At 36.6% G+C, this 14,406-nt stretch overlaps 1 protein-coding gene across 1 annotated transcript; it reads left to right on the top strand.

Annotated features, from left to right (window-relative positions):
* Positions 1 to 559: 559 nt before the first annotated feature.
* Positions 560 to 6,493, top strand: ednrba (endothelin receptor Ba). Its single transcript, XM_079462244.1, has 7 exons — positions 560 to 1,333; positions 2,137 to 2,249; positions 2,673 to 2,877; positions 3,030 to 3,179; positions 3,315 to 3,448; positions 3,624 to 3,732; positions 4,136 to 6,493. Exons 1-7 carry the CDS (start codon positions 884 to 886, stop codon positions 4,232 to 4,234), a joined length of 1,260 nt encoding a protein of 419 aa, XP_079318370.1. The 5' UTR covers positions 560 to 883; the 3' UTR covers positions 4,235 to 6,493.
* Positions 6,494 to 14,406: the final 7,913 nt, after the last annotated feature.

Raw genomic sequence — 14,406 nt, 5'->3', positions numbered from 1 at the left:
ATCTCACTTCACTCATTGATGTTTTGTAGCTGTTTTTCTGCCACCAGAATGTGCGCACATATAATATGTAACCATATTATGATTCAAAGGATAAATATATTTACTGTAGAATTTGTCCATGGTGCTTTGCTAGATGCAGGTTCTACAGTAAGGATTTGTTCATTTTACAGTAATAATTACGGTGACCGCTAGGTTTCACTAAGATGCAACTGAAGAAAACACATGCAAACACAAAAAACACAAGCAAATTCAGAAAGCATCTTCATTAGTTTGGCTATACATTCCATCCAAATACTCGCAACACAAACAAACACTAGTTCAAACAAGAACTAAAAACATTTTTATTAAAATAAACAAAATGGAAAAGAATATATGATACTAGATTTGTTGTTTATAGATTGCAAAAACTATCATTACATTTAAAAGAACATGAAAAACATTTTACAAAATACAATCAAACATGGTTAGTGTTAAATCAAATCTGCTCTCTTTTGGCAATGTCCCTCCTCCTTCATAAAATATAACTTCTGTTAAAGTCTCTAGTCACCATGTTCTTGGTTCTCTCGAATTTCAAAGACTGTAGTGGGAGGGGTAAAAGGGAGAGGAATAATCTGAGGGAAGAATTCTTAGAGACAAACAGTTAACATTATGTTCGAAGGAATTCAATTGATCTAGTGTTCAGACTTGTTAATAACAAATCCAGTTTGAGTTTTACTGGACTTTTCAGGAGATGCGAAGAATGTACCCGGATCCTAATAGCCAAGGATAACACATACATTTTTCTACATCGTCGGTTTTGTGTTCTTTTTTTATCTGCAACCAATATCACTTTATAGAGACATCCGCAGGTACGGCTTTGGGCATTGGTGTAGCAACCATTTTAATGAACATTACAATGTTAAATAACCATTTCGTTCAAATGAAAACTACAAGACGCATCATTTATGTTTTCATTCTCACGACTGGATGCTTGATATGCGCTCAGGGAAAGGATTTTCATAACAGGCAAATTTTCCAGAGACCAGTGTCTCCAACCAACAAATATGCAGTTGGAAATACCATTTTAATGAAACAGAATGTCTCCATACCCCGGCTACCACGAGTTCTGCCCCCTATGTGCACAGGTCCCACAGAAATCAGGGACACTTTCAAGTATATTAACACTCTAGTGTCATGCCTTGTATTTGTGGTTGGAATAATTGGAAACTCTACACTGCTCAGAATCATTTATAAAAACAAATGCATGCGGAACGGTCCTAATATCCTGATTTCAAGTCTGGCACTTGGGGACCTGTTGCATATACTGATAGACATTCCCATCAACGTGTATAAAGTAAGTAAACAATATTATATATTTGCTGATTTTATCAAAGTTTTGTCGTCTTTGCACCACAGCTGCTTTTAATTGTTAGAAGTTTTCCCTTTTTTACACTTCAATAAAATTAAATATTTAAATATGAATAAAACTTCAATCTATTGATAAGCGATACAAGTTTGTAGTTGTGCTTCACCTTTTGACAAAAGCAGCCAATAAAATATTTTCTTCGCTGGGTTAGCCCTCCAGCCCATGTTTTCATATTATGATATAAATTAAATGTCCAAGTTTATATTAAACCATCATCTTACAATAGTTTAGAGGGCATGGGTGAGCCTGATCTGTTTTGTACACAGTGCTTTTTGACATTTATAACAGTAGTCAGAAAAGGATTTGGGTGGCTTCTACAGCATACATATTAATGTGCAGCCCATTGGACTACTAGTGGAAGATACCGTAGTGCTTTAAATCCACAAAGAATCTTTTCTCAGATTTTAAGGACAATAATTCAAGGTCTGACTAATCTTATTCATACTGGCTACATGTTTATTTCATTACCAGAATACCTACCAAATAAATTATACTTTCAAATTGACTTTACCCCAGACTACATTACACTACAATAATGTAATATGAAAAGATTTGAAACAAATATTTGCTAAACATTGTTAAAACTAAAATAGCAGAATCCTTTTATGATCCAAAGAGAAACAAACTTTATTATAAAAATAATAGTTAAAATGTAAAATGCAAGGCTGTTTAATTTTGTTGAATAATCTGTTATCTGATCATACATTAAGTGTACAGTACCTGTCTTTCAGCTTTTTGCTAAAGATTGGCCATTTGGTGTTGGACTTTGTAAACTGGTTCCTTTTATACAAAAGGCATCAGTTGGCATCACAGTGCTAAGTTTGTGTGCACTGAGCATAGATAGGTATGTGTGCATGTATGTTTTAATCTTTATGAATTATTTGCAATATAAGTATTATTCATATCATTATTAGGGGTCAAGCCTCGAATATAGAAAGAACCTTCCAAAATCCAAAAAAATTGTTCTGCCATCGTGTCTGTGTGCCATTGCGTCTATGTATCACTGGCACATATTATTCGCCTCATGCAAATGTGGTGACAGCAACTCATACTGGTCAAAAGTTCCAAGCAATTTTAAGTGCTTTTTTTAAATCTGATTTTCAGAAACTCAGCCTCACATATGACCATATATTTTTTCCCTTTAGAGCGTTGATGGCTTGACCCCATAATTGCTTGCAGCTAGATTTATTATTACTAATAAATAGCTTTTAAAATATAAATCCTTGTAAAACCAATCTTACATCTAGCTCTGATTGTGGTCCCTTAGGTATCGAGCAGTGACGTCATGGAACCGCATTAAAGGCATTGGCGTACCCAAATGGACAGCCATTGAAATTATTTTTATTTGGGTGCTTTCAGTTGTACTTGCAGTTCCAGAGACTATTGCCTTTGACATTATCACAATGGATTACAAAGGAGAAAACCTTAGGATTTGCTTGCTCCATCCCATGCAGAAAACCAAGTTTATGTGGGTCAGTTTCCAGATTCATAGTAAAAAGCCACATGACATTAAATAGCATCAAGTTCATTTTAAGAATGATATTTAAAAAATGTAAATACCATTTCTAGTTAAAATAATACAACAGTCTCTGTTGCCTATCAGTGTTTTATTTCTTCCTTTCAGTTTTATAAGTCCGCTAAAGACTGGTGGCTTTTCAGTTTCTACTTCTGCATGCCCCTGTTCTGTACTGCCATCTTCTACACTCTAATGACCTGTGAAATGCTCAGAAAGAAGAAGGGGGTCCAGATTGCACTTAATGATCACCTAAAGCAGGTCAAAGTCATGTATCCTTTATTTTTTTGAAGCTATATTGTTTTAAGATATACCGGAATATGCAGTATATGATGTGCATGACCAAAATTTATACTGACTGCTATTCACTTGTACATTCACTTGTCTCATACTCAGAGACGCGAGGTGGCTAAAACCGTGTTCTGTCTGGTTCTGGTCTTTGCACTGTGCTGGCTTCCACTGCACCTTAGTCGTATTCTTAAGCTGACCATTTATGATGAAAAGGACCCCAATCGCTGTGAGCTTTTAAGGTTTGATAGAAACTAACAAACACTTTAACTATTTTAGAGCATGCTGTATTATGGACCTGGACTTTGTTAAACCCCTGCAAATGTTTTTCTAAGCTGTACAATTTTAATATTGGAGGACATGATTTCAGGCATGTCACCTAGATGCAAACTTAAATATATATTCTTTTACTTATAGTGTCTTCCTAGTTCTTGATTATATCGGAATCAACATGGCATCAGTGAATTCTTGCATCAACCCCATTGCTTTGTACATGGTTAGCAAGCGCTTTAAGAGCTGTTTTAAGGTATGGTCAGATTTAAAAATGTTAACAATTTTATTATGTTATATTAAAGGATATATTAAATTATATTCAAGGAAAATAATTTGCAAATATTGTAAAGCTCAAAGAAATTAGAAGTCAACTTACAAGTCTGCTGTAACTACTGTTCATTTTGGCTGTAGTTTGAGCTTTAATAAATAAAAGCAACAATTGTTTTTATTGCTTCTAAGTGGTAATATTTTACAATACAAATAAAATAAGAGTTTTGCTTAATATGTTCAGCTTTATACTTGTTAATGTTCGTTTTATAAATTATAAATATGCTATATTATTTTTAAGTTCTATGTGTTGCAGTAAGTATGAACTGTACGTTATTTTCCTAAAGTTTTTCATAAAGTATTTTTTTTATATCTATGTTTCCTTCCAGTCCTGTCTGTGTTGCTGGTGCCTGCCTCCAGAAATGTTAGCCATGGATGAAAAGCAGTCCTGTGTAAAGCTGAAGGTGACAGAGCGAGGATCTGAATAAAGCAACACATGTGCATCCCTGTGCATCTCATATACGAATATGGGTTTATATATAAGCAACTGTTAACTGCATTTTCCATTTAGCGAATTCTTTGAAACATAACTGAGTATTCTTAACGGATATGCATTGCATGCATTCTCTCATGCATACATGTACCTTAATCTCTTCTTGACTTCATGCAATGAAAAGGCACTGCTTCAATAATAATTTAAGAAGTTTAAAGCCTGTTTACAGTGCAGTTCGCTGTAAAATGTAATAAAGCAAAATCTAAATGAAATAAACAAGTTTATTGTCAGAAATATCAAAATACTTTAAAAAGCAAATTTACACTGATCCACCAACAGCTAACAAACTCAGTAACCTAGAATAATGGTGTTTGTTGATATTTATTGGACACTGTAAATTAGCCTTTAGAAAACACCCATTATGAACATCATGTAACTATGCTTGGCTTTTTCCAGCAACCTATGTTATGGCTTTAAGGTATTGTGGTATGAAAATAACTATTTACTATTCATAAAAGTTAACACAAAAAATATTTAGAGTTGCTTCAATGCCCTTAAAAATCATGTGTTATTGCTATATAATATCAGTTTGTCTTCCCAACTAACTTAATCTACATATTGTCTGAATGTCTGTTCAAGTTACTCAACAACAATAGTCCCAACCAAAATACAAATTTTAGTGATATGTAATTACATTTTTTGCATGTTTCAGATAAGGTAAATTGTAATGTAGATGCCAGAGACATTGTCAAACTGCTGTGGCCAGTCTAAAACAATAACATATTGATACTGGAAACGACGTAATGCAACTAAATTACACTAATAGCATGTGTATGTCCCTGTCTGCGACAGAGTCATGCGATTCACAGCAGCATGACTAAATCAAGTCATGTGAGATGTTTTTAGAAAACTGCTTTCTTTCATGATCTGCAAATGCTCCCCCTTTTTAAGTGATCATCACGCGCCGCAAATAATGTCATGAAAGAGTCTCTTTGTGTCATGTCAACTGAAATTCCTGCTTTTGTATCCTTTCGTAATGCAAAATCAACAGCCAGAACACATATGGGGCCATAGAAAGTTATTTCATGTGACCACTCGTTATAAAATAAGGATGTCCACAAACAATGATGTTTTTTGTGTAGAATAGTTATATTAGAGATATATTTATTAAGAGATGTACGTTTAGAAACATTGTGATACATGTTTCATAGGAAAGCAAGAATATGGCTTTTTAGGTTTGTTAATAGATTGTGTGCTATTTATTTCAAATAACACTTGTAAACAACTGTTACAAAACACAAAAGAATATCTAAACATCTGTTGTGAAATATCTTCTTCAGGACAGTATCAAACAAAAACCTTATATTTTTAGAATTCCTTATATTTTCCTTAAAATCTCAACATTTACTAGATGTTGCATTGTGTATGTTATCTTATCACAACAACTGTGTGTTATGAATTGCTATATTGTCTTTGATGTCAGTTTTATCACAATCAGAATTGTCAGCTAGCAAGCATGCAATTATTTTAGAGTCTAAAACTGTATTCTTTATTTTTTGTGTCTTCAGGATTATTTAGATTTGTAGAAAAGTGTGGAATTATGAGAATAACTCAGCAATATCAAACCTATGGTTTAAATGACTAGCCTACTGGGTTAAAATGTGACAACTTGATCGAGTCCTTTTTAGAGTCCCTTTACACAAATAACACAATGTAATCTTTTTAAACATTGTATTTCACTCTAATTTAACCGTTTCTTTAATACGAAAATAACATAAATTTGTTTTACAGACGATGGTACTAGAAATATATATAGTTTCACACATTTATGAATTTTGGTATTATTACTCGAATGCAGAAATGACAAGGTACTGGCGTAAAACTGAGCTCAAAACAACAGTTTAACAAGAGTGAGGAATGAGCCTTCCAAAACTTTAGAGGTGTACATTTGATAGTTTTTGTCTTTTATGACTAATACTGTCCTCACAAACCAGGTTCCAATGCAATGTACAGATTAGAATGTAAACACAAATGCGCCACTCTTGGTAGCACAAGAGACTGAGCTATAACGTCTCCGCATGCATTCTATTAACATAATTCAGTAGGACAATTGTGCAGAAAAAAATTCTGTGTCGAGAACAGTTTGTTATTTTGCTGTGTCGAACCAGGCTTACGTAAAAACCTAAGTAACCATTCCAGACCCTGGGAACAGGAAGGTAATTTCAAAAGATTGAATAAAATTTGAATAAGCAGCATAACATATGATTTCATCGTGTTCTTAAATTGCCTTCAAAGTTGAAAGGGGGCTTAATGGGTTACCCTAAAACTTCTGCCCTGCAATATGAGAAAAATGTATTATGCATTCACAGACTGCCACACACTGTTCATACCTAGAAATCTTGTAAGCTCCAAAACCACACAAATCCAGGAATTTTAACTGCGTTTCAGTTATTAAGTAGCTGGACCTTCCAAAATCACTTGTCTGGACCAGTGGGGCTTGATACCCTGAGGTACATAATGTTGAGAAATAAGGACATTCATATTTATCGCTGCATGATGTCAGGCACACAGATTCAATAGTCCGTGGGGGACAGCAGGCTTTGTGAACTTGAACTGAGGAGAGATGTACTGAGTCTGACTACCGGAGTACCAGGCCCACGCGAATGGGGGACTTGACACTGGGGGAGGTAGTCCCCCGAGCGAGAGAGACAGTTCACAGGAGAGGGACAAATGCCCGTACCAGCAGCCGTAATACCTGGAGAGTGAACTCCCACAGGCAAGGGAAACATTCAGTACAGGCGCTCGTGCCTGAGGGCGGGCTTAAGAGTCGGCATTGGAGGGCCGAGAGGTCAGTCAAGTCAAGTCAAGTCAGCTTTATTTATATAGCGCTTTTTACAAATTTCATTGTTACAAAGCAGCTGTACAAGAAAACATTGACTATAAGTAAAACATAAAAGGTTATGGAAGTCAAAACACAGGTCAAATATCAGACACACAATAAATTCCTATATGCAGTTTTAATTAAATAAGACTATCAAATTCTGGCAGCCCCCCCCCGGCCAGGCAAACAGTGCAAAACAGTATGCAAACGGTGGTGAGGAACCCAAAACTCCATTGGAGGAGAAAAAAACCTCAGAGGGAAACCAGGCCTAACCAGGGGATTCCAGTTCCCCTCTGGCAAAAACTGCTGCCTCTGCACAAGCTCGACAGTGCTTGCACATCAAGGCAAAAAAATACAAAAAGTTAGATTTAAAATTAAAAACTTCAGTCGCTATTAGATTATTAGAGTCGCCACGTCCTTCGTCCAGCATTTGTCAGGTCTGGGAATGGATTGCGCCCTGTCCGCTCCGGTAACCTTGGACTGCGTCCTGCCCACTCTAGTAACCTTGGAACAATGAGACAAGACTGGCTGAGAGTAGAGTACTGTTCTGCACTCTTTGATGCAACAAATGCATCAGTTGTTATTGGAAGTGTTCCTGGTTCCGGTTGATCTAACTAGTACAGCCTAGATCTTTGAAATATATATATTATGATAGTGTAGTGTATGCAAGATTAAAAAGATGCGTCTTGAGTCTAGATTTAAACTGACAGAGTGTGTCTGCCTCCCGGACAGTGCAGGGAAGACTGTTCCAAAGTTTAGGCGCTAGATAGGAAAAGGATCTGCCGCCTGCACTTGATTTTGAAATTCTAGGTATTACCAACTGACCTGACACCTGAGAGCGTAGTGCACGTGATGGACTGTAATACCTGAGAAGTTCTCTCAAGTAGTGAGGAGCTAAACCATCAGAGCTTTATAGGTAATAAGCAAGATTTTAAAGTTTATGCAATGCTTTATTGGTAAACAGTGCAAGGTTGACAGAACCGGGCTAATATGCCCATACTTTTTTGTACGCGTAAGAACTCGAGCTGCCGCATTTTGGACCAGTTGGAGTTTTTGTAATAGGCCTGCAGGGCAACCACCTAATAGTGCATTACAGTAATCTAGTCGTGATGTCATAAAGGCATGTATAAGCTTCTCTGCATCTGATGGTGACAGCATATGACGTAGTTTAGATATATTTTTAAGATGGAAAAAACGCAATTTTACAGGTGTTGGTGACCTGGTTCTCAAATGACAGAGTACTATATAATAAAACGCCAAGATTCCTTACTGAAGATGAGGGTTTTATGGAACATCCATCAATAGTTAAGCAGTATTCTTGGTTGTTACGTAGGGCGGTTTTCGGTCCGATAAGTAACACTTCAGTTTTGTCCGAGTTCAGTAATAAAAAATTGCTACTCATCCACTTTTTTATATCGACTATGCATTCCACTATTCTATGGAATTGCTGCGTTTCATGAGGCTTCAAGGAAATATAAAGTTGCGTATCATCAGCATAACAGTGAAAGCTTACTCCGTGTCGCTTTATTATATCTCCTAGAGGTAGCATGTATAATGCGAAGAGCATAGGCCCTAAGACTGAGCCCTGTGGTACACCGTACTGGACTTGCGATTTGCGTGATACCTCATTGTTTATTGCTACATATTGATAACGGTCGCATAAATAAGATCTAAGCCATTTCAAAGCTATTTCCTTAATACTGACATAATTTTCGAGTCTATGTAGGAGCATGCTGTGGTCAATGGTGTCGAATGCAGCACTAAGATCTAGCAGCACCAATAAGGAGATACAACCTCGGTCGGACACCATAAGCAGATCATTTGTAACTCTAATCAGAGCAGTCTCTGTACTGTGATGTGCTCCAAATCCAGACTGGAAATCTTCATTAATCTCATTCCTTTGGAGGAAGGAACATATTGGAGTTGACACTACTTTTTCCAGAACTTTAGATAAGAAAGGTAGATTTGAAATAGATCTGTAGTTAACTAGTTCCCCAGGGTCCAGATGGGGTTTTTTGACAAGGGGCCTTATAACAGCCACCTTATATGCTTTAGGCACATGTCCTAATGTCAGAGATGAGTTAATAATGCTAAGTAGAGGATCTATAATTTCTGGGAGCATCTCTTACAGTAGATTTATAGGTATAGGGTCTAACATGCATGCAGTTGATTTAGATGATCTAATGATTTTAGATAGTTCATCGTGATCTATAGTAGAAAATAAACGTAATTTCTCCTTAGAGGTGCTGTAGTTAGTCGTTTGTTCAGCGGGTTTCACTTCTGGTTGCATAGTTATAATTTTTTCTATAATATCTTGGATTTTATTTGTGAAATAGTTCATAAACTCATCACTGCTATGCTGGTATGCAGAATCAGAAGTCTCTGACGATTTATTTTTTGTTAATTTAGCCACTGTATCAAATAAAAACCTAGGGTTATGCTGGTCAGTGGCAGCTGGTTGCTGGAAGCTCGGGTGGGTCGCCAGGAATCAGGAGGAAAAAACTGGAGGAAAAACAAGGGGGGCAAAAAGCACCAAATATCCGGAACCTGGGCAGACACAAAACAACACAGAGTTAATAAATACAAGAGCAGGCAGACAGACAGACAGACAGACAGACAGAGATAAACCACTAGACTAGAGGGCAATAATGCCGGTAACTGTGTTTGAGCATGAAATGACGATTTGAAAAAAGAAACTCAGAGGCATAAATTGGGCAAAATTAATAATAACAACAAGTGAGAATAACAGGTGAGAGTGAGTGCTGAGAGGACAACGAGTGCATGGCAGACATCAAAACAAAGCCACACGCTCAACAATGAGAGTGTCCTATCCACCACAACCTATATTTTAATTTCATCAAATTTTTATTTTTGATTGGTTCTTTTCTTAAACACTACTTTCACATTAATATTTTAAATGCTTTTTAGTCAAATAGAAGAGCAAATCCTTAATAAATATTACAAAACCTTTCTTACCTTCCCCAGTTGACAATGCTGTTTTGACAATTTCAATAAGACCAGTCACAAATGGAAGATCATCAGTGGCATCATCCAATTGAGGAATCCTCCCTCTTGCCCACCTGATGCTCCTCTCAAGGGTCTCCAGCCTAGACTATTTTGAAAACAACAATACCTGCTAAATTACTTGAAGCGCTGCTTCTCACCTGCTAAAAAAGAGCAGCATGAAGAGCTTATTTTAACACCAGTACTGCAGACTGGTAAATGGACACACAACAGTAAACAAAAAGCAACAAATATAAAAGTATTTGTATCTGTCTGTCTGTTTACCGCCGTTTGCTATATGACTCCATCCTTTCAACCAGATTTGTGATATTTTATGAACCATAACTTCTTTATCTACATTTAGCAATAGCATTATTGATCAGCATGTAAATATTTGTGACCCTGTGAAAACCCAGGCTGAAATCTCATAATCAAATTAATTATTAGATAACAAGCATCAAAGATTAATTTCAAGTATTAATTTCACTAAGATTTCAATCTTTAAAATGGCATTATTCAGTCAATATTGAAGATTATATATTTTCACTGAATATTCTGCAGAATGATTTGCTATAGAAAACGGTTAAAATACTTTTGCTGGGTTTTGACAAGCAGGGTCACATTTTATGATGAACGTTCTAATTGGGAAATTATTTAAAGAGAACTTCTGGTATAAATGGCATGGAAAGGCTTATTTAGTAAGTACATTTGTTTTCTGTTTTCGGTGGCAAATCAAATTCCAAGTTACAAATATTGTAGAACAATAACTTTGACTACAAAAGGTGCGTTTCTTGATAATTTGCCTGAATTGTCTCAAATCTCTAGCATGAGTAGTAACGTTGAAGATCTTGACTTTACCATTGAAAATATTAATGCCACCTTCTCGGAAACGCTAGATATAGTTGCTCCTCTGCGCTTAAAGTAGATTAAAAATGACAGACCGACAACGTGGAATAATGAACACACTCAGGCTCTAAAGAAAGCCCTAAAAATGTCTAGATCCGCCTACCTTTCATCACTAATAGAAGAAAGCCAGCATAACCCTAGGTTTTTATTTGATACAGTGGCTAATTTAACCAAAAATAAATCGTCAGCAACTTCTGATTCTGTATACCAGCATAGCAGTGATGATTTTATGAACTATTTCACAAATAAAATCCAAGATATTCGAGAAAAAATTATGACTATGCAACCAGAAGTGAAACCCGCTGAACAAACGACTAACTACAGCGCCTCTAAGGAGAAATTACGTTTATTTTCTACTATAGTAGAAAAGTAGATCACGGTGAACTATCTAAAATCGTTAGATCATCTAAATCGACTGCATGCATGCTAGACCCTATACCTACAAATCTACTGAAAGAGATGCTCCCAGAAATTATAGATCCTCTACTTAGCATTATTAACTCATCTCTGACATTAGGACATGTGCCTAAAGCATATAAGGTGGCTGTTATAAGGCCCCTTGTCAAAAAACCCCATCAGGACCCTGGAGAACTAGTTAACTACAGACCTATTTCGAATCTACCTTTCTTATCTAAAGTTCTGGAAAAAGTAGTGTCAACTCAAATATGTACTTTATATTTCCTCGAAGCCTCATGAAACACAGCAAATTCCATCGAATAGTGGAATGCATAGTCGATATAAAAAAGTGGATGAGTAGCAATTTTTTATTACTGAACTCGGACAAAACTGAAGTGTTACTTATCGGACCGAAAACCACCCTACGTAACAACCAAGAATACTGCTTAACTATTGATGGATGTTCCATAAAACCCTCATCTTCAGCTGAGAATCTTGGCTTTATATTCGATAGTACTCTGTCATTTGAGAACCAGGTCGCCAACACCTGTAAAATTGTGTTTTTTCAACTTAAAAATATATCTAAACTACGTCATATGCTGTCACCATCAGATGCAGAGAAGCTTATACATGCCTTATGACATCAAGACTAGATTACTGTAATGCACTATTAGGTGGTTGCCCTGCAGGCCTATTACAGAAACTCCAACTGGTCCAAAATGCGGCAGCTCGAGTTCTTACGCGTACAAAAAAGTATGAGCATATTAGCCCGGTTCTGTCAACCTTGCACTGGTTACCAATAAAGCATCGCATAAAATTTTAAATCTTGCTTATTACCTATAAAGCCTTGCATGGTTTAGCTCCTCACTACTTGAGAGAACTTCTCACGTATTACAGTCCATCACGTGCACTACGCTCTCAGGTGTCAGGTCAGTTGGTAATACCTAGAATTTCAAAATCAAGTGCAGGCGGCAGATCCTTTTCCTATCTAGCGTCTAAACTTTGGAACAGTCTTCCCTGCACTGTCCGGGAGGCAGACACACTCTGTCAGTTTAAATCTAGACTCAAGACGCATCTTTTTAATCTTGCATACACTACACTATCATAATATATATATTTCAGAGTTCTAGGCTGTACTAGTTAGATCAACCGGAACCAGGAACACTTCCAATAACAACTGATGCATTTGTTGCATCAAAGAGTGCAGAACAGTACTCTACTCTCAGCCAGTCTTGTCTGACTGTTCCAAGGTTACTAGAGCGGGCAGGATGCAGTCCAAGGTTACCAGAGCGGGCAGGGCGCAATCCATTCCCAGACCTGACAAATGCTGGACGAAGGACATGGCGACTCTACAAAACTTCAGCCACTATTAGATTATTAATGATAATTTAAAATCTAACTTTGTTTATTTTGCCTTGTTGTGCAAGCACTGTCGAGCTTGTGCAGAGGCTGCAGTTTTTGCCAGAGGGGAACTGGAATCCCCTGGTTAGGCCTGGTTTCCCTCTGAGGTTTTTTTCTCCTCCAATGGAGTTTTGGGTTCCTCGCCACCGTTTGCATCCTGTTTTGCACTGTTTGCCTGGCCGGGGGGGCTGCTAGAATTTGATAGTCTTATTTAATTAACACTGCATGGAGGAATTTATTGTGTGTCTGATATTTGACCTGTGTTTTGACTTCCATAACCTTTTATGTTTTACTTATAGTCATTTTTTCTTGTACAGCTGCTTTGTAACAATGAAAATTGTAAAAAGCGCTATATAAATAAAGCTGACTTGACTTGACTTGTTTAAGATGAGAGCATTTTAATTGTTATATTAAATTTGCTGTTTGTAGGTTGTCAGTAGTTTCTTTTTATTTGCATACATACTGTGGATATCAAAATATCAAAGGGCCTGATAAAAGGTCATATCTTTTATACAGTATATAGAGTGTGTCCAACTAGGCTAAATTTATTAAATATTTATTTATTTAAAAAACATAAAAACATAATTGGTCTATTTTATTGGAGTTTGTAAATGTACTATTTAAACAGGTCGTTTTTTCTGTATTCCTTGTTATTCGTCAATATCCTATCTGTAATGAGAACTGACTTGTTTGCTTTGTAGGATCCACATGCAGAGTTTACTGTTATCCAATGCAAAGAAAAATGACAGTAATCGTGGTCATAGTTCAGGCAGGAGGTCGTAACACAATGCAGTCATCCAAACACAGTAACAAACAAACAAAGTCTGTAATCCCAAAACAGTGCTCAAGAACAGGTAGAGAAACATACAGATGGCGACCAATAGAATATAGTACAAAATAATGAGCGGTAATGGCAGGGTAAACTGGCAATACTTCGCAATGTAACACTCAAACAGCATTGCTTATAACAATGCTGAACATGAAGTGATGCAAACAGGCTCAGTGGTGATCAAAACTCAGGGGATGGCTACCTCTGGCGGTTGGGAGAGTAACTGGCAGACATAGCTGTTACAGAATCTTCGCCCTATGATCACCTCCAGGTATTCTCTGATGTCGACCTCTTTGTCTCGGTGCAGGTCGATCAGAATGTGCTTTTATTATAACCTTTATTTTACCAGAAAGAAGCACGTTGAGATTAAGAATCTCTTTTACAAGAGCGTCCTGGCCAAGACTGACAGACACAGCACGTTTGAGTTTAACAAATAACATCCAACAGTACATACACATATACACACACAAGCAAATTCAATCAAATTTCAATATCAATACATAACTAGTTAAAACATCTACAGCCTGATGTGTCATTTTCCAAATCATTTATCTCCCTGTGGCACACATTTAGTGACATTGAGTGAACCAGAGATAATACTTTCTGGCTGTACACATTAAGTTCTGTTTGAAAGATAGTTATTAACCCAACCAATTGTATGTCTAGATAATCCAGTATTCACAAGTCGTTGTGTCAGTAAAGTATGATCTACAGTATGGAATGCTTTTGATAAATCGAATAGGGCTGCACA

Source organism: Barbatula barbatula (genome assembly GCF_947034865.1).
Source record: "Barbatula barbatula genome assembly, chromosome: 8".
NCBI lineage: Eukaryota > Metazoa > Chordata > Actinopteri > Cypriniformes > Nemacheilidae > Barbatula > Barbatula barbatula.
The sequence above is the reverse complement of the archived record's forward strand: the minus strand, read 5'-3'. Positions and strand labels throughout refer to the sequence as shown.